The sequence below is a fragment of the Nipponia nippon genome, unplaced genomic scaffold, assembly GCF_047370975.1.
Source record: "Nipponia nippon isolate SJK-2023a ecotype South Korea unplaced genomic scaffold, ASM4737097v1 scaffold_8, whole genome shotgun sequence".
NCBI classification, from domain to species: Eukaryota; Metazoa; Chordata; class Aves; order Pelecaniformes; family Threskiornithidae; genus Nipponia; species Nipponia nippon.
The window spans coordinates 22,739,583-22,758,387 of record NW_028262402.1 but is presented as its reverse complement, the minus strand read 5'-3'; the positions used below and the strand labels follow the sequence as shown (position 1 = coordinate 22,758,387).

At 45.1% G+C, this 18,805-nt stretch overlaps 1 protein-coding gene across 5 annotated transcripts in view; it reads left to right on the top strand.

Moving 5' to 3' along the window:
• Nucleotides 1-18,805, top strand: part of ABCA1 (ATP binding cassette subfamily A member 1) — a 99,141-nt gene that overhangs the window by 13,493 nt on the left and 66,843 nt on the right. For 4 of the 5 annotated variants that reach the window (XM_087742598.1, XM_087742595.1, XM_087742597.1 and 1 more), the window contains exons 2-5: nt 2,577-2,723; nt 8,404-8,497; nt 15,350-15,491; nt 16,380-16,501. In XM_087742598.1, coding sequence (XP_087598724.1) covers nt 2,658-2,723; nt 8,404-8,497; nt 15,350-15,491; nt 16,380-16,501 — 424 coding nt within the window. In that variant the 5' untranslated portion in view covers nt 2,577-2,657. Of the gene's footprint in view, nt 1-2,576; nt 2,724-7,829; nt 7,895-8,403; nt 8,498-15,349; nt 15,492-16,379; nt 16,502-18,805 lie in introns of those variants that run through there. The other variant, XM_087742599.1, reaches the window with a different exon arrangement.

Genomic DNA, 18,805 nt, shown 5'->3' with positions numbered 1-18,805 from the left:
TTGAAGGCCAGAACATTTGCTTTATTCCCAGGAAAGTTCAGCTGAACTCCAGAGAGCTGGAGTCCAAGCAGACGGCCACAGCTGAGTCTTCCTGGCTGCACAGGCTTCTGCTGATCAGTTGAGATGTGTTAAATGATCAAATATGCGCCCTTATCTCGCTACAGTTTGCTAGTGCAATGTGAACCCTACAACCTCTATAAAGCAATGTTTGTATTCTGAATCCTGTGGACTGACTGCAATTGCAAGGGACCAATGTCGGGATTTTCAACAATGTAGATTAAACAGGCTACCCCACGATTAGCTCAAACATCCCACAGACTGCTTCAAATTTTATTCTGCCTCTGTGCAGGGTATTAAGGCACAGGAGTTGAGTGTATTTCTATTGATGAGAACACCAAAGTTGTCTTTGGTTCTCCCTGGGATCCTTCCTGCACTCTTCATGTGGCATTTTATACCAATGGATTTTGGTATTTAGCTGTAATTGCTGGAAAGCATTGGAAAGTAGTTCGTGAGGGGTGATAATGTTCCCTACTTAGTTTCATCTCTGGGTTACATGTTAATTGCAGCTTTAAATGTGTAATACTGGCACGCAGAGGAGGTGCTGCAAAGCCCCCTGTATCCAAGCCTGTAAGCAAAGGTGTCTTTGGGTCCATGAGCATGTGTGCAGTCCTCAGCAGCTAGGGTTTGTCCTCTGAGATTGTCCAGAAAGGGCAGGTTTTTTCCCTGCCATGGAAGTGCTATTAGCCTGTCAAGTGCCTCGCTCTGAGTGTGTCTGGGAATTCACTGTCTACCAGCCAGATGTGCACCCAGCTAGCCTGTGTTAGTGCCAAGGTGCTCCAGCCAGCAGGAAGCACTGGGCAGGGGAGGGAGGCTCTCCTGTCAGATCAGTTGGGCATCCCTCTGTGAAGGAGCGTCTGTAGAGGTCATATCAGGGAATTTCAGCCGAAGTTAATAAGCCCATGCTGACTGTACACTCAGCTGCTTGCGTGCTGACACAAGGTTCAATTTGTAGGGTTTTGTAGGTGTCTGTTACTGTTCTTTGCTTCCCTGTACTGGCATTAAGAAGCACTGTTGTCCTGTTGTGATACTACAGTGTAATTATCTGTAGAACTTGGCATAATGGGTTCAATTGTTTGTTACTCATGTTAGGGGAATTTTTTTGTAACACAAGCCTATATTACTAGAGACAAGTTTTTAATCTGCAACTCATTGTAATAATGGAATTCACTTTTGGACGAGTCTTAAAGGCCACAAGTGTTCATTAACTCAAGGCTTACATCCGGAATTGCTGTTTATCATCTAGTCTTACTCCAGTGTAGGACTGGTCAGAGCATTTCCTGAGGAAGTCTTATGTTCCTAGCGCATTTATGGATTTTTGGGAGCCTTTTCAATGCAGTTTGCAATCAGACATGCGACTCCGAATCATATGGCTAGGGTACTGGTATGTGGGACACTAGAATCAAAAGCATGTGTGTTCCCAGTTTAACAGATGTTGGAGGGAATGATTCTTTTACTGTGTGTTTGGATAGGCTGCTAGCTGTTCTGTTAACACTGAGCCTGTCAACAGAGTGTATTCAAGTACATAAGTCAGAATTAATTTGACGTGGATTAACTAAATTTCTGTATGGACACTTACTCAAAATGAAACTACTCTTAATCTGAAGTGGCCTTAAACTCAAAAGTAAATTAAGCTATGCCAAATTAATTCTGAAAAAAAAGGTTAATGAAGTTTAACTAATGTACTATAAGCTCACCTTTCCATTTGATTGAGCCTTCCTGGAAGTCTGTGTGTACCCAAGCCTACACCATGCTATTATTAATAGCCATCAAAGAGATGAATGTGTTTTTTAACCCTTTATACTTTCTCATACTCTCATAAGGTGCATACTGAATGGACCCAATTAACAACAGTGTTGGAGGCCAGGTGGTTGCAAGACGTGAACACTGACTCAGTAGCAATTTTCCATTCACTTTATTCAAATACGAATGGCTGCAGGGTCATTCTTAGTGACTTACCTTCAAGGAAATGGATGTTTTTCCCTTGTCTGTTAAGTGCATAGCATTTTCTACTAAAAGTGGTGATGTTGACTGGATTTCAAAACAAAGGCTTTCCTAATTTGGCAGCAGGCTTTTCACCATTATAAAAGTAAATATGGAAGGAAGCTTTAAAAAAAGCTGAATTGTATGGTTCAGTCTCATTCAAAGAGGTCCTTAAATCAGCTTTCAAAGCCTATGATTTTATCCTTGTTCTGGGCTGTTCTTACTCTTGGAATTTTGGGGCAGGAAGGAGGAAAATTATTGTCCTGCGGGTATTGCATTCTTTTGTGCCTCGGAGCTCTGAGGTAAGAGACAGCGAGTCTAAATCTGAGTTTACTGAGACCCATGAGACTTGGCTGGAGTGCATGGGGTAAGGAAGCAGTGGTGGGGAGTGCCATGGGGGGCTGCAGGATTATATGGGGTCACATAGTGCAGCCTCTGGCGTTCCCTGTTTTGTCACCTTTTGTGTTCTGACTGACACAGCTTTTCCCTTTCAACTCTTTTTTTTTTTTGTTTTTTTTTCTTTCCCCCCACCCCAGTTAATGCCCAGCCACAATATCTCTGCTGTATACTGCCACTGCTGCTGCACAAAGGGAGCTCCTAGGCTTTGCTGAAGGAAGATGGCTTTCTGGACGCAGCTGGGATTGCTGCTATGGAAGAACTTCACCTACAGAAGAAGACAGACTGTAAGTATTAGCCACAGGGTTTTTTGAGCTCTAAGTTGTAGCTGTGTAGTTTACTTTTCAAGCAAAACAGGGAAACATCCTGTATCTTAATGTTTTACCTCTAGTGGGCCCTGGCAGAGCAACTAGTCTGCCTTTGGAAAGACCTAATTCAAATTGAAGAGGGTGGTGGGTGGACAGAAACCAGAGGGCTTGAAGGTGCTCAAGACTTCTGTCCTGAATCCCAGTGTGAGAGAGTGTCAGAGTGCTGAAACACTCATGTCAGACCAGGCAGAGAGGGTGCATGGCTGCCGTGTGCAGCAAGGAAGATGTAAAATGAAAACCTGTGCTATGACCTGCTCTGCTCTGCAGGTGGGGCATTGCCAGACTGCAGGGATGTGCACTTGAGTCTAAAAGCTTTTGAATGCTGCAAGCTGCAACAACAGCAACAAAATTCTGCTATTTCCTAATGGCTGAAGTGGTGGAGGCAATAGCAGGCATCTTCAGTCTCTTTGATCAGGTAGACAAACCCAAGCCTGTTGTGTAACTTTACAACGGAGGTATAGTTTAAGTGACTGGCATGAGACACGTTGTTACACTGGCCTGGAGACAAATCCAGGCAACTGATGTTTTTCTGCCAAGGTGCGTTTTGATTAGTTAAAGTGCTAGCCTCACCATCTATTAGCAGTGTGGGAACGTACCTGTTCAGATAGACAGTATGCAACAAGAGTTTCTCCTAGTGGTGACAAAGGCACAGGAGCATGAATCCAGTATGGTGTTCTTAAAATTATTCTGCCTTTACATTAATGAGACCTCACAGGATGCTGTGACTTCTGCAGACAGCTAAAAGCCAGAGAAAATGTGCTATTTCCCCTCCAGGGATTTAGGGGATAACTGTGTTGGACAAGGGCATGTCCTGTACAACAGGCCTGTACAGAGGATCTCTTGTGTTAGATCTGACCTTGAGGTGGTATGAGTAGGGAATGTGAAGGGAACATGAGTTACTGAGGTGGTGAGTGGAAAGTGGTCTCTCTGATAAGCTTTCTGAACCCTGCAAATGTCAGGGTGCTTGCCAGCTGGTTGGGGCTGGGTTGTTTTAGAAACTCGGAGTCACAAGGGAGGGGAGGCTATCATATTCACCACTGGAGATGAAGACAGTGTCTGAAGTCTGTGCTCAGGTGTCTGAAGCTTGTTTTCATTGGACTTCTGTCCAGTGAATTTAGAGCTGGAATTGGTCCATTCTTAAGTAAAACCAGACTTAGGGGGGACTCGTGGCATCTTTGACTTTTCCTGTATACCTCTGTGGTTACAGAGCTGCCAGTGATGGCAGGAATTTCTGTGATTTGCATGTTTTTGTCCTTACCCCAGGAGCCTTGATCTCCCAGGACAGGACTGCCCAGCTGAGAGGCTGTGGGCTGTGTCACCTTCAAGGAATGAGGCTGTCTGTTCTCCGGATGTTCTTCACAAGGCCAGCATCCTGACCTTGTGAACAGCCTCATAATTTAGAGGAATGTTGCAATGGAACTGGGGAAGGTAGTCTCAAAACTGGCTACAGCTCTTAAAAAGATAGGCTGTTCTCAGCTATTGCCCATATAACTAAGGCTCTTAGAGCTGAAAAAAGTCTGTTCCTTGCCATTAGAGATCTTACTCTTGACCTCTCCCAAACTGCCTTTAGCAACTAGGGGAGCTCTAGGATGTTGATGGATCCTCTGGGGCAATGCTTAAACTGGTTAAACCAAGAGGAGATTTCAGAGGAGTTGAGTTTTACACGGAGGATGATGGCTTTTTTTTGTCAGGGTTGTCTAAAAATAATGCATCACATTTGAAGGTTACTTGAAGAGGTCTGAGTTTAGCATGCATGTCCTGTCAAGGTAGCTGCAAGCTAGTTTACTGGGCAGCAGAGGTGCATTTGGATCCTTTGGCAGTGCCACAAAAATGCAGTAGGCTAAGCATGTGCCAGTGAAAAAGACCTTCCTGCTTGTAGTTTTGTCATGATCTTGGATCTGCTCAGCTATTTCTTGGTACCTTCTGGCAGCTTCTGTATTGATTTCCCATCAAGTATCCCAAAGGGATGAAACTGCTTATAATCTCTGTTCCACACTGATGATATGAGTCAATTCACAATGAAGGCTTGAGACATCGCTTGGTTTTGTGGGCTTCCTGTAGCAGTGGGGTTTTTCTCATTAATGGTTCCCATTTGGGCTTTACCTGAAGATGTCAGGAAGGGAAGGCCACTTAACAGAAAATGGCAGAAAAGTAGCCGAACATCTCTTCTCACCATGCTGTTATCATGGCTGCACAGTCATTCATCTATCTGCTTTACTGTTAGGACACCATTGTCCTTGAGCTGGGTGTACTGGTGATGGCTGTCTCCCATCTGTACTTACTGAAGATGTAGCCCAGAAATAGTTTGATCCTTACCCTTACTCACACAAGAATAGTGGGGTAGCCTTTGCTTCCCACCAAACCCTCTCTTTGGCTGCTATGAGTTTGGGCTGCATTGCGAAAGATGGGTTCAAAGCTCAGCCTGACGTGTGCAATTCCAACGTTACTTTGTACTAGGTAACTTCCAACAGCACCGGAATGGAGTAAAGGAATTTACAGGGGGAGAGGCGGAAAGAAACATCATGTTCAGGGGTCACTGTGTAAAAACATTTCTCTCTCCCTGCTGTCTTGCAAATGAGGAGATGCTTCAAACTCGCATGGAGAACTGGTCAGCTGTTGGTAGCTCCCTGAGTTGAAACTGGACCATAAAGGTGGGGAGGGTGGTTGACAGTGAGATGGGGGTGATAGTTTGGTTAGTTCTTGCTCAACAGATTTCCTGTTGACACAGCGTAGGTCTCAATATGTTATGGTATCCTGCATCGTCAGCCAACTGGTATAAATTAGGCATGCTTTTGAGGACTAGCCTCAGGTAAATCGGGAGCAGTTTCTTCTTGGTCAAGTGCTGCCTCTGAATTCACCTGCTGTGTGCAAATGGGATGTTCCTCCTTCAACTCCAGATGGAGCAGGGGTGGCAGAGGGGTTGGAGGTTTGAAGATTCATTTCACTTACTTACCAGGCTGTTCTAGTAGTCGCAGCACAAAAGTGGGTGAGGAGTCTTGGTTTTTCAGTATCTACTTAGTATGAACCTGAGTGAGACATGTCCCCTTTAATATCTCTGTGTCCTCCTCTGCAAAGGCCACTGTGGATGAAAACTGCTGTCACAGGAAGGTCAGGAGGCAGTAGGGGAAGGAACCTACTGACACTTATGAGCAAAAGGAAGAGAATTCAGTTTTTGTTGAACAGCACAAGAGGCTGGCCAGGGAGTCCAAACTCTCTGTTGAAATGCCACTGACACATTGAGCCTGACCCTGTGCAAGCCTCTGGTGCAGCAGTTGCCAGCTGTCTCTCACTAAGTAGCGTTTCAGTGGCTGCCATGATGCAGCAGTCTTCAGCTGTAAAGGTGCAACTCGGTCAGTCCAAGCTGCATCCCTCCTTTCTCTGTCCTCCCTGAATCTCTCAATCTGCAAAGTTAGACGTGTTGTGTGTGCAGAGGGAATCAGTGCTGTGCGCACCACCCATAGGTGGCTACCTTCATGATTGTGTAATTAACCATAATCAGGCATGCAAAAGAGGAGCTATGTGTGCAGGTGGCCAGGCTCCCCCTTCAACAACAGGGCCTTTTGGGCACTACTGTCCACCCCAGTGTGGTATGGCTGGGGCTGATATTTCTCTGAACAAGCCAGGGCTTGATCTCAAAGACAGCATTTTCTTGCTGGTTCTGTAGCAGTTACAGGGCTGTGAGATGCTATCTGGCCACCTTGATCACCCTGAGAAACCTCCACAAGCCCAGCTGACACTGCTCCTCCCCAAACAGTGTAGTGGCAGTCACTCAGGGTGCATGCTCCTTGCTTTCAGCCAGGGTGGCAGAGGGCCATGATGTGTGCCAGAGCACGGCCATTGAAGCTGGTGGAGGGAATGGCTTGTCCTGGTTTCAGAGCCACCTTTCTGTCAAGAGAAGGAAAAGTCCTGCTATGCCATCCTGGCAGCAGCTGTGAGGGGATCCTGAAAAGGGAAGGAGTAGACAAGTTGTCAGCGTCCTAGCTCTGAGCATCTCTGACCTCTGGGAGCCAAACCACTGTTTAGTACAGAGGAAGCAGGCTGTCACTGTTAATGGCTCTGTGTGCTGCCACTACATTGTCTATTGTAAAAACAGACCAAAGATACCAAGGCATCTTCCTGGCATCTTCTTTAGTGTGGTCTCAGTGGAGTTTCTTATCCAGTAGTCATAGAGTACATGCATGAAAATAACAGGTGGAAAACAATATCCCAAACTCATCCTGAAGAGCCTGGCACTGTCACTAGGAGTGCCAGGGAGACTCTGATGCTCAGTTTTTGTCTTTTGGATAGGGGTGCCATTTGGCTGGACGTCAGCCATAAGGGTATCTGTGAAGAGCCATCCTAGATGGTTTCATCTGCTGGATCAAGTGACATTTGTTTTAATGCACTGTTTTTACAGTGTGAGATTATTTTGAGGTACAGTAGTCACCTAGAAGTCTCACCTCAAAGTCTGCATGGAGTGCCTTGTGCTGAGTGTCAAGAGCCTAATTTTACCTGTTAATGGTGTAACATGGCAGAAAATGTCTGTGTCTGGGGATTCTCTCTCCCACTGGGGTGCAGATCTTATCCTGTCTGGTTTGTGATAAGAATGATGTAGACATCTAGAAAAGATGGGGTTTACAGGAAAGAAGGAGAGAAGATTTCTCTTTACTTGACTGAGAAAACACTCTGGTTTCCATCTACCAAAGGAGGAAAAATATAAGAAGCAGCAGCATAAAAAGCTTTCAGTTTTTCCTTGTCTCATGGCTTACCTAAAATGCGTGTTTAGGCAGCCTTTCTGAAGTGGGAAAGGAGGGGTGTGGCTGGTGAAGCTCGAGCCTGGGAAACCTCAGCTTCCATCTCAGACGCTTTAGGCTGAAGTGTTGCGTTGTGGGACGCGGCACATCTCAGTGGGTTTTTCTGTGCTTCAATTCCCTATCTAAAAAATGCTCTGCATTTAATTGCGGGCCTTTCTTGTATTCTTGTCTGGTCCCTCTAAAGAACTGAGTTTTTTTATATCTTTACCTGACACTCACTGCCTATCTGTAGGTACCCTGGACCAGCAGGTGCCTGCCTTTGGGAACAAACGTACATTAGAACAAAACAATAACTAGGTATGAGCTTAATTTTAGTAGCTCTGCTTTCCTGATACCAATATACTTTTGCAGCTCTGCAATTGAAAGATTTGGCATTGCTATGCACCAGCACAATTTCCATGCCTGATGTGTTAGGGTAGAAGCTCAATGGTTTACTGTGAGAATGGGATGCAAATACTTCCCACTACCTTTAAAATATGAGGCCAAAAATTCAGCTCCTTGCTGGGAAGATTCACTGGAAGGTTTCTTTTGGTCAGGGGACAAAAAGAATTACAAAAAGAAGCCAGAAGTAGCCCTTAAGCACATCCAGTTTAGTCCCATAACTGGCACATGTCAATGAGAAAAGCCTGTAATTCTTTGCTATCCTCTGAAGCTGGAGGAACAAACTTCTCGGTCCTGGAATGCATAGACAAAGTGAGGCAGTGCTTGCAAAACTGTCCTGGCTTACATGTGGATTGTCCTGGAACATCTGTTCTGTCCTGTATTTTGAATATGGTGTCTTAATACTTTGTCTTTATTGTTTCCAGTTCCAGCTGCTGATCGAAGTTGCCTGGCCTCTGTTTATCTTCTTCATCCTGATCTCTGTAAGACTTTCATATCCGCCCTACGAGCAGCATGAATGTAAGTACCAAATGCAGCAGCTGCACCCAGAATGGTTGTTGTTTCATGGTTAGAAGGCAATAATGCAGCTGGCAAGATGCAAAAAGTAGGGACAGTGGCTGCATACTTCAGTCAGAAATCTTCAGGGAAGTTTTAATGGCTCCTTTCCTTCCACCTTGGGGACTGCAGTGTGTTCTGACATGTTAATGTTGCTCCAGGACTATACATTGCTGCTGTTTCTGTTTTTCTGCATTAGAATATATTAGCTGAGAATTTGCTATAGAACTGTGACAAGTCTGCAAAACCCACAGAGAACCCAAGTCTTACTTCTCATTGTTGATCTCGATGTGACTTACCATAAAAAGAAAACAGTGTTCAGATCTGTAAGAAAGCAATCTCATTTTCAAGCACTAATGTGAGTTAATGTATGACATTAAAGAGCACAAGAGCAACTCCATTCCTTCTCACCATTAGACTGTCAGCTCTGTATTCAGTAGATTCAGCAGTCATACATTTATGGGGGAGAAACTATTCTGCTTTTCTCTTTGCAACCTGAATGGGCATATTTCTGCTTTTCTTTCAAAGGAGGCTTATTCTTGCTCTGCAAACAACAATCTTTAGGCCTCTCTGTTGGTTGCCATTTGGTTTAGGAAGTGTGACTTGTTTATTAGCAACATGCTTCATCTTACTGCGATTGGTGACAGCCTCATACTGCAATTAGCTGACTGTGGAAGAGCTCTTTGTTTGTCTTTCCTTTGCCTGATTACTGCAAGGTAAGGTTTAAGGGTCAGCACAACATGATTCTGGAGGGTGCTCTGAAGTGTTTCAGTCTTAAAATAGGTAAAGAACTAGCTCTTACAGCACTTACCCTGTGGTTCTTTGCAGTGGCTGGGGCACTTTATCCTGCTTGCTAGGCTTTCAAGCTGGCAAGGATCCTTTCAAAGCTGATGTTTGCAGTTTCCCATTACACTTTGGACATTGCTGGTCCCATGTACTGCCGAACTCACTTTCTACAGTGCTTGGCAGGGCAGTCGAAGCTTCCCTAAATTAAATCTCATACTTTGCTGCATGACATTTGAATTGCCTTTTCTGACTGAATGGTACAGTGGCATTAGGAGAGATACCTGTAGTATGGACATGAAGCTGAAGAGAAGCAAGAGAAGCAATAAGTGGTCTACTCAGCTGGTGTAACTGGCAGCCTCAATGGTAATTTGTCTCAGCTGTGGCAGTGCTGTGTATAAACTCAAACCTAGCAAGAGCTGCCTTTTCATAGAGCTGTTTAGATTGGGCTTGTTAGTCATTAGCCTCCTTGTAAATCCTTTGCTCTGTCACACTGGTGTCGCAAGCAGAGTTTTGAGTCTTTCACCTGCAGCCCTTTTTCCTTCCCATTTATGTTGACTGATGTTGTTTTGTCTGCCTTCTTCCTATGTTGTCACCAGGAATTGTAGAGCGTAGAGCATCTGGTAACTTTTTATGGTTGATCATAGAATCATAGAATGCTTTGGGATGGAAGGGGCCTTTAAAGGTCATCTAGCCCATCCCCCCTGCAATTGGCAGTGACATCTACAACTAGATGAGGTTGCTCAGAGCCCCATCCAGCCTGTCCTTGAATGTTTCCAAGGATGGGGCATCTACCACCTCTTTGGGCAACCCGTTCCAGTGTTTCACCACCCTCATTGTAAAAAATTTCTTCCTTATATCTAGTCTGAATGTACCCTCTTTTAGTTGAAAACCGTTGCACCTTGTCCTATTGCTGTTCGACCTGTTAAAAAGTCTGTTGCCATCTTTCATGTAAGCCCCCTTTAAGTATTGAAAGGCCATTGTTAACTTCTCTCCATTTTTCTAAAAGCTTCTGAGAACAAGTAACTAAATTACTTCATTTAAGTCTGGATTGCTTTCATTGAACATTCACTCATATGCTGACAGATACAGATGTGTTGTATAGTGGAACATTTTTTTGCTGAACTGTGAGCAGAGATAGAAAGAAAGAAACCTTGAGTTCATGGTCAACTCTGTGGCAACCCGGTGGGTGCCTTAAGGGAAGCAGGATTGTTTTCTGTAGTGGCAGTGCTGTATGCTGTTGTGAAATCACTTGCAGGTAATGCCTTATGATAGCAGTAACAGAGCTGCATGCAAGTGCTTTGTAGCCTCCAGATAGCCTCAATATTTTAATGACATAGTCTTTTTCAACAAACAGATAAGATTTTCAGTTCTCTTTTCCTGTTTCAGGAGAAGAAGAACCAAGGATTGGGCTGTTCTTGTGATCAGACTTCCAGTCAGGATTTTTTATTTCTTGCAGCTTGGCCTAGTACAAAGAACCTTTTTCTGAAAACACAGGGGAAGATTTCGCTAACTCTTAAGAGATGGTTACATGTCTTTCAGCAGACCAGCTAGAGAAGACATCTTAGATTGTCATGGTTTAATCCCCGCCAGCAACTACACACCACACACAAAGTGGGATGGGGGAGAGAATTGGAAAAGTAACTTGGAAAGTGAGAAAAATCATGGGTTGAGGTAAAGACAGCTTAATAGGTAAAGCAAAAGCCATACACACAAGCAAAGCAAGGAATTCATTCACTGCTTCCCATTGGCAGGCAGGTGCTCAGCCATTTCCAGGAAAGCAGGGTTCCATCAAGTGTGATGGTTACTTGGGAAGACAAAACGCCATCACTCTGTCCCCTGTTTCCTCCTTCTGCCAGATTTATGTGCTGAGCATGATGTCATATGGTATGGAATATCCCTTTGGTCAGCTGTCCCAGCTGTGTCCCCTCCCAACTTCTTGTGCACCCCCTGGCCTGCTCGCTGATGGGGTGGTGTGAGAAGCAGAAAAGGCCTTGACTCTGTGTAAGCACTGCTCAGCAATAACAAAAAAATCCCTGTTATCAACACTGTTTACAGTGCAAATCCAAAACATAGACCCATAAAGAAAATTAACTCTACCCCAGGCAAAACCAGCACATTCTCCACTCCTTATTCCATACCATTTACGTCATGGTCAGGTACCACACTATCCAATACAACCTCATTAACTGCCACCCCCCTTCCCATCTTTTGGTATAATACACAGATCATTCCCTTGGTCCATGGACCACCCCTATAAAATGTCTTTAAATATCCATTGAGCTCACTTACTCCATGACTTTGAGCTCCATCTGTTATGGTGGTCACTCAGGACAGGAGAGGTGGTGTGTTGTGTGGAGTTATTGAGCATAAAAGCCAGCTCAGGTTGGGTCACTGCTGGACTTGTACTGCTTCTTGTAAGGCTTGTCTTCTCTGGGTTCAGGTGGCTCCTGCTACAGTAATTCCTATAACATGCAAGTCAAATCACAGGCTACAAGAATCTAAAGGTATTTCCATTACAATCTCCACTCCTCGTCCCTTTGGACAAGACCATTGGGTTTAACGTTGCAATGAACTCTTCCCCTTGCCCCTGCTCCTGCTTGGACTTATCCACAGACTACAGTCCCTCAGGGGTATACCTGCTCCAAGTGGAGCCTTATCTATGGGCCACAGTCTCTCCAGGGCTATGCCTGCTGCAGCATAGACTTATCCACAGCCACAGTTGCTTTGAGGTGCACCTGTGTGGCCTTCTCCATGGGCCAAAATGTCTTCAGAGATACACCTGCTCTAGCGTGGCCTTACCCACAGCCACAGTCCCTTCAGAAGTAAACCTACTCCAACATGGCCTTACCCATGGCGAAGTTCCTCCAAAGGTGCACCTGCTCTGTTGTGGGCTTATCCCTAGCCACATGCTTTGAGGTGCTCCAGTATGACCTCATGCACAGCCACACATGCTTCAAGATGTAGCTGCTGCAGCATGGACAGCCACATGGACAGCATAGCCACAGATGCTTCAAAGTATACCTTCTCCAGCGTGGACTTCACCTTGGGCCACAGTCCCTTCAGAGGTATATTTGCCGCAGCACAGACATAACCATGGCCACAGATGCTTTGAGAGGTACCTGCTGTGGCATGGGCTTATCCATGGCCACAGATGCTTTGGGGTGTCCTGCTCCCACATGGTCTTATCCACGGGTCACAGTCCCTCCAACTCGAGTTCACACTGGAGTTCTAGCCTGTCCAGTACAGCAGCACAAACAGCAGTGATGCCCTGGCCATCTGCCAGCCCAGGCACATGGTCATTGCCGTTATCAAAATGTTCCCAGGCACAGCAGAGTAAGATGATAAGTAGTACAGCAAGCAGCAAAAGCAAAAAGCAGTCGCTAATGAGGACTAGACTCTCATATATAGTAAGGCAAGCAACCCCCATGGCAAGACAGGAGCCTGCCAATTAATATCTAAACAGCAATAACAGCTATAAATTCGATCTAGCACATTCCAGTTAAATTTGTCATTATCTTGAACTCTTCGAGCCCCACGTTGCATGCCAAAAAGGACTGTCGTGGTTTAACCCTAACTGACAACTAAGCACCATACAGCTGCTTGCACACTCCCCCCCAGTAGGACTGAGGAGAGAATCAAAAGAGTAACAGTGAGAAAACTCATGGGTTGAGATACAGAGAGTTTAATAGGTAAAGCAAAAGCTGCGTGCACAAGCAAAGCAAGGAATCAATTCACTGCTTCCCATCAGCAGGCACGTGTTCAGCCATCTCCAGGAAAGCAGGGCTCCATCAAGTGTAATGGTTACTTGGGAAGACAAAATGCCATCACTCTGAATGTCCCTCCTTTCCTCCTTCTTCCCCCAGCTTTATATGCTGAGTATGATGTCATATGATGCGGAATATCCCTTTGGTCAGTTGGGGTCAGCTGTCCCAGCTATGTCCTCTCCCAACTTCTTGTGCGCCCCTGGCCTGCTTGCCCGTGGGGTGGTGTGAGAAGCAGAAAAGGCCTTGACTCTGTGTAAGCACTGCTCAGCAATAACAAAAACATCCCCGTGTTATCAACACTGTTAGCACAAATCCAAAACATAGCCCCATACTAGCTACTGTGAAGAAAATTAACTCTATTCCTGGCAAAACCAGCACAGAATGCTGTTGAGCAAGGTTGCTGACTTGTGTCTTGTAGAGCTTGGCTTTTCTTTTCTGTTCCTGTGACCCTTTAAGGTATTCAAAATGCACTTCATTTGGGAAAAAAAAATAAATCTGTCCAAAAAGTGACTTTAATCTCTACTGAAACGCTAGATGTTTGCAGCAATCTCATTGAAAACGGTGTGCTGTTACACTGTTTTCTGTGTAACTCATCTGACTTAAAACTGGAAGATTTCTGCTTTATTCTTGGAGAAACTGCTGTTACATGCATCACTGTATGTAAAAAGTTACCATGAATTCCAGTGCGCCCTTCGTCTTTTCATATTGCCTTTAATATATTAGTTTCTTTGAGTTCTTAGCCATGTAAAATAAAAGGCATGGAGGAGAGAGAAGATGATTCTCTGGGAAGTTTTACAAAAAGACCCTGAAAGTCTTAGCATTTTTTCTCTTCACTCCACCCCCCAAGCCCCTCAGCCAAGAATAAAAAAGCAAAATGAAACAAAAGCCAGAGAGCTCAGGTAAATAGCTTTTCTATTTTAAACAGAGAACTGGGAACAAACAGTCTCCTGGGTACTGGAAACAATGAACCTTCGGTTCCTTCACCTTTCTCCTGGACAGAGTCCTTGGCTTTCTCCAGGGAGGGCTGATAAGCTCCCCATCTTCCTTCAGCCACCTACATTAACCAGCCTTGCTGTAATTCAGTAGTTTTGACCTTTCTTCCTCCTGGGGCTTTGATACCTCCATTGTGGCTGTGGAGGTAGGGAGCCAGGCCCCCGTGTGATTGCAGGCACGCTGCGAGGACGAGGGGGGCACCAGAGGAGAGAATGTGCATCTCATGATCAAAGCCTTGAGTAGCTGCTTTGCCTGGCTGTGAGAGATACTGAGGACAGGGCATAACGTTCCTCAGCACTCCCCTCCCTAGCGTGGGGTCAGGAAGGGAGTTCGTTTGCAGAAAGCAGCCCTGCGGCTTGTCTAAGGTGCAGGATTATACGGGGGAAGCCTTTCTTCCTCTGTCGTTGGAGGGTACGAGATTCACGAGTGCCTGACTGGCATACTGGTAGAGATCTGCAACGAGTAGTTTGTTACTGCTTTAACTCTTCACTGGAATGCAGAATGTAAACAAGATGTAAACTCTGGGCTATGACTTAAGTAGGTCTTTAGTAGCAAGAGTTAGACTTCAGCAAAAAGATTTGAAATATGGCAGGCAGGTGCCTAAATGTTTTAGGTTCTCTAAACTTTTAAGACTGTCTGGAAATCAAGCCAATATTTTCAAGCCAATTTGTTATCAAGACATCCTTATCTCAGGGAAACCGATGTAGGCACCCACCCCACAATTGCTGACCCTTTGCTTGGTGTTTACAGTGTGTGTAATTGAGGTGAGCAGATTTTGAAAACCAAAAGGACTGAATAGAAATATTATGGGTCTTCAGAACTGAGACCCTGACTGAAGCTGTCTGCGTGGCCTCAAGTCAAATCCTTGTGTTAGTCAAGCGTGCAAATCCATAGAAGTACAGCTGGTTAGAAGGCATGTGTGTGCATGTGCTCACTACTGCCAGGTGTTGGAGTTGCCTGCCCTTGGGCATTCCTCAGCAAGAAGTACTATATCCCTGTCAGCATGGCCAAAAACGATGCTGCAAAAATGACAGTAGCAAAGAGCTTCTGTTACAGAAGCTAACAAGGTGTAGTTTTTAAGTGGAGGAGACCAGAGCTGTGTGGGGAACTTAACATAGGCTCAACCCTTCTTAATGTTGGCCGTTCTGCGCTCTCATAAGCAATTTGGGGCAGTAACCAGCACAGGATTAGCACTGTCCTTCAAATGCAATGCTGTGTAGTAGTGACTTGTATCCTGTGTTTCTGTCTCCTAATTCTTGTGTTTCTGTTCTAGGTCACTTCCCAAACAAAGCTATGCCTTCAGCAGGAACCTTGCCATGGATACAGGGGATCATCTGCAACGCCAACAACCCTTGTTTCCGCTACCCAACTCCTGGGGAATCCCCTGGTATTGTTGGAAACTTCAATGCCTCCATGTGAGTCTGCCTGCTTTTTCCTCATCTCTGTTCTTAGGGGAACATGTGGAAAAGGGATATTTGGAAGTCACCAGCTAGTTGTGTAACCCTGCACGATTGAGGGTTTTTCTGTTTCTGCTGCCACTGAAGTACCAAGCTCTCCAGCTACCAAGTTCAGAGGGGTAGCAGCTGCTAGGTGTGCAGTATCCCCGAGTCCAATCAGTTGAAGCTCTTGGTGAATGAAAAGCTCTGCCTGGGCAAGGACTGAGTCCATTCTCTTATTGGTTGCTCAGAATGTGGCCCATAAAAAGGCAAGGTGTAAGCTCTTTTTTCAGAGAGCCTCTTTCCCTGGTTAATGAACCTCTGAGATGAACAGTGTAGACTGAGAGGCAGTTGAAGAGCAGGTTGGGGGGATGCTCCCTGACATTTGTCATTCATTACTGGCTAATGTGTTGCAGAAAGCTCAATTTATGGCCAGCTTCCTTATACTCTGCCCTGGTTGCTGCATTCATACTGTCAGGCCACTTAGGCTTAATGCAGGGTAAAATGTGTCTGCAACCTGGAAAAGTATTTGAAAGGAGCAAGAACATACTTAAATTATTGTGCCTCTAAGAGGAAGCAGTTTACAAGCAGCAGGAGGCCCGCTCCATCCCACTCCTAAATAAATGCTTTCAAATGCATGGAGGTTCCCAATGTAACTTTGTTTGACCTTGCATTAGCAGCCATCTTTTATTAGGCTCCTTGGATTGTCCCAGGGTGGTCACTGAAGAAAAGGCTTATTGTACTGGAGAAAGCAGTGGCATAACTGAAAGGGACTGACGTTTGGAATTGGGATGTTAAACTGTATCTGCGGATGCTGGCTCACAGAGCTGATGACTGCTGGTTGTTTTTGTGTTTTCCCGTCACCAGCGTTTCCCGCCTGTTCTCAGATGCCAAGAGGTTACTCTTGTACAGCCAACAGGACACGAGCATGAAGGATGTCCAGAAGGTCCTGGGAAAACTGCGCAAGTTGGGAGACTCCTCTGGCTCAGGTAATGGCATAGTAGAAAGAGCCACCTACATCTGGCATTTCTGGTTTGGTTAATTCTGCATGTGTGTAAATTTCTGAAATGTACCATAATGGGAACGTGCATGGTTATAATTTACAGCTCATCAAACCCTTTCCAATCCTACAGAAGTACCTTAAGCCTCTCCTGTGTCAGAGCTTTGTGTGCTCTTTAGCTGCTTTGGTGGAAAAGGGATGGTCTGTAATGCCAAGAATAGCAGCTGTTTTGAATGTGAAATTACAATCCTCAGCCCACTGAAGTCAGATAAAATGCTGACTTTCTCAAAGAGGTCCCAGTAGTGTGTCTTCTTGGAAAACACCGGTTATTTTGCTGTTCTGTCAGTGAAGCAGTGAACACAATATAGCTACAATTTAGTGCTCTACCCCCTGAGCTCCAGAGGGAAGTGCGCTGGAAGAACACAGATGAGGAAAAGCTGATGTTGGCCTCCAGTTTACAAACTCAAAGCTGATTATTATCTGACAGTGAGGTCTCCATTTCCCTTCTTGGTTTCTTTTTTTGTTTCGATATGACTGTTTGGTGTAGGATACTTTGTTCTCTGCTATTGTCTGGCAGGATTTTGATTGGCAGGATCCGAAAGAAAATGTTTTGTCTTGGGGGCTCGCACAGCCCCGTTTGTAGTGAAAAATGAGAATCCTTCCATTTTTAGCTTGTGTGAGAAGGTCTGGTGTGCCTTCCTGTCCCGTGCAGATGAATAAGTGACTGGTGTGAGATCACACGGGAAGCTTGCAGCAGAGCTGGGACATGAAACAGGTCTGCCCAGTCTCGGGAAATGTGGCAGGTCTCTCATTATTGCCAAGGCTCTCTGACATGGCAGCTTCTTAGAGGGTTTTGGGATACCCTTCTCTGAAAGGTTATTTCTCTTGGCTGCTGTGTTAGTGCTGCATGTGTCTATTGGAAGTGATGCAAAGTAGTGGTTTAGAAAGAAATAGAGCAGGGAACACAGCCATGAAGTGTCTTCACCTACAGCCTCTATCCGGCACCTGGAGCTCTTTGAATGTAGGTGGTATTTTAGTGTTTTGTGAAAGTTGTCCCTGGTTTTACAGTTGTGGTTCTTCCTAGCTCTCTTCACTTGAGCATGGCTCAAGCAGGAAGAAAAATATCTGACCAGTGTGATGTGAACAGTTTCATGTCTGATGTGTCCTGAGCACACTTTTAAAGCAGAGGTAGTGTTTTTACATCCTTTCATGTGTTGCTCAGTAAGTACACTGCAGGTCCCTTTGAAATAATCTGTATTGTTAGTGACAGATTGGCAGATGTGTGCTAGCTGTGTGTACAGACATGAACTGTGCAAGGGGTTTGTCTTGGATGTAGCCCTCCTCTCTCCCTCTCAGGGCTGTGCAGAATCCTGATGTGATCAAATCTGCAGGTGATACTGTGGTCTACTGATGCTTTGAGCATTAGTTGATACTTTTACTTATGTATAAGGGACACTCTTCCTTGCTGGGCTCAATATCGGTACAGCCAGGCTCCCCTCTTTTTACTCGCAGAACTGGTAAGTGGCATCATCGTGCTTTTACCTAAATTTGCAGCAGTCTTAAGGGGGAGAGGGTGTGGAGGGAACCTTTTGTGCAGAGATGGACACATAATGAACACAGCCAAAATGAGCTAAGTTGGGACTATTTCCCAAGGAGAGGTTTAGTACTGTTTTTCATGGACCTCTTCTAACCCTTGGTTTGACTTGGTGGTCTTGGGGGAACAAGCTCTCTCTGTCAAAATGACAGATATTGTTGTTACTGGATTTTACACTTTGTGCCCACAGTAGTATCTGCAAGTTAACTCTTCCAAAGAGAGTATATAGTAGTGTTTTGTATTGAAACATGCAGTGAACATCAGACATGGACATTTACAAGAAAACTGTCAAAGCCATACGCTGAAGCTCTCATTGCTGGGAAGGTTTGAGGGGGAGGAGTGATTCCAAGAAGCATTTCGCATAGGGAGTATTGTACAAGTCAAAAGTCAGAAGGCTCATGTTTCTCTGTACTATAAAGACTAGCAGACTGACTGCAAAAATATGCCTCAGACCAGTCATCAAAGATCGTATTTCTATAATAAAATATTTCAAATGTGTAATAAAAAAGTCAAGCCTCTGTGTCATTAGAATGACAGACTGCCCATTGTTGGTAAGGCTTATAGGGAACAAAGCCTGTTTGTCCTTCTCATGATATGCTCATTTACAAAGCCTCCAACTTGGGGGTCCCTGCTGCCCACTCCTTGGCTGCCCGATTCATTCTCTGACAGCATGCATAAAACAGCATCCTCTAGTCTTAG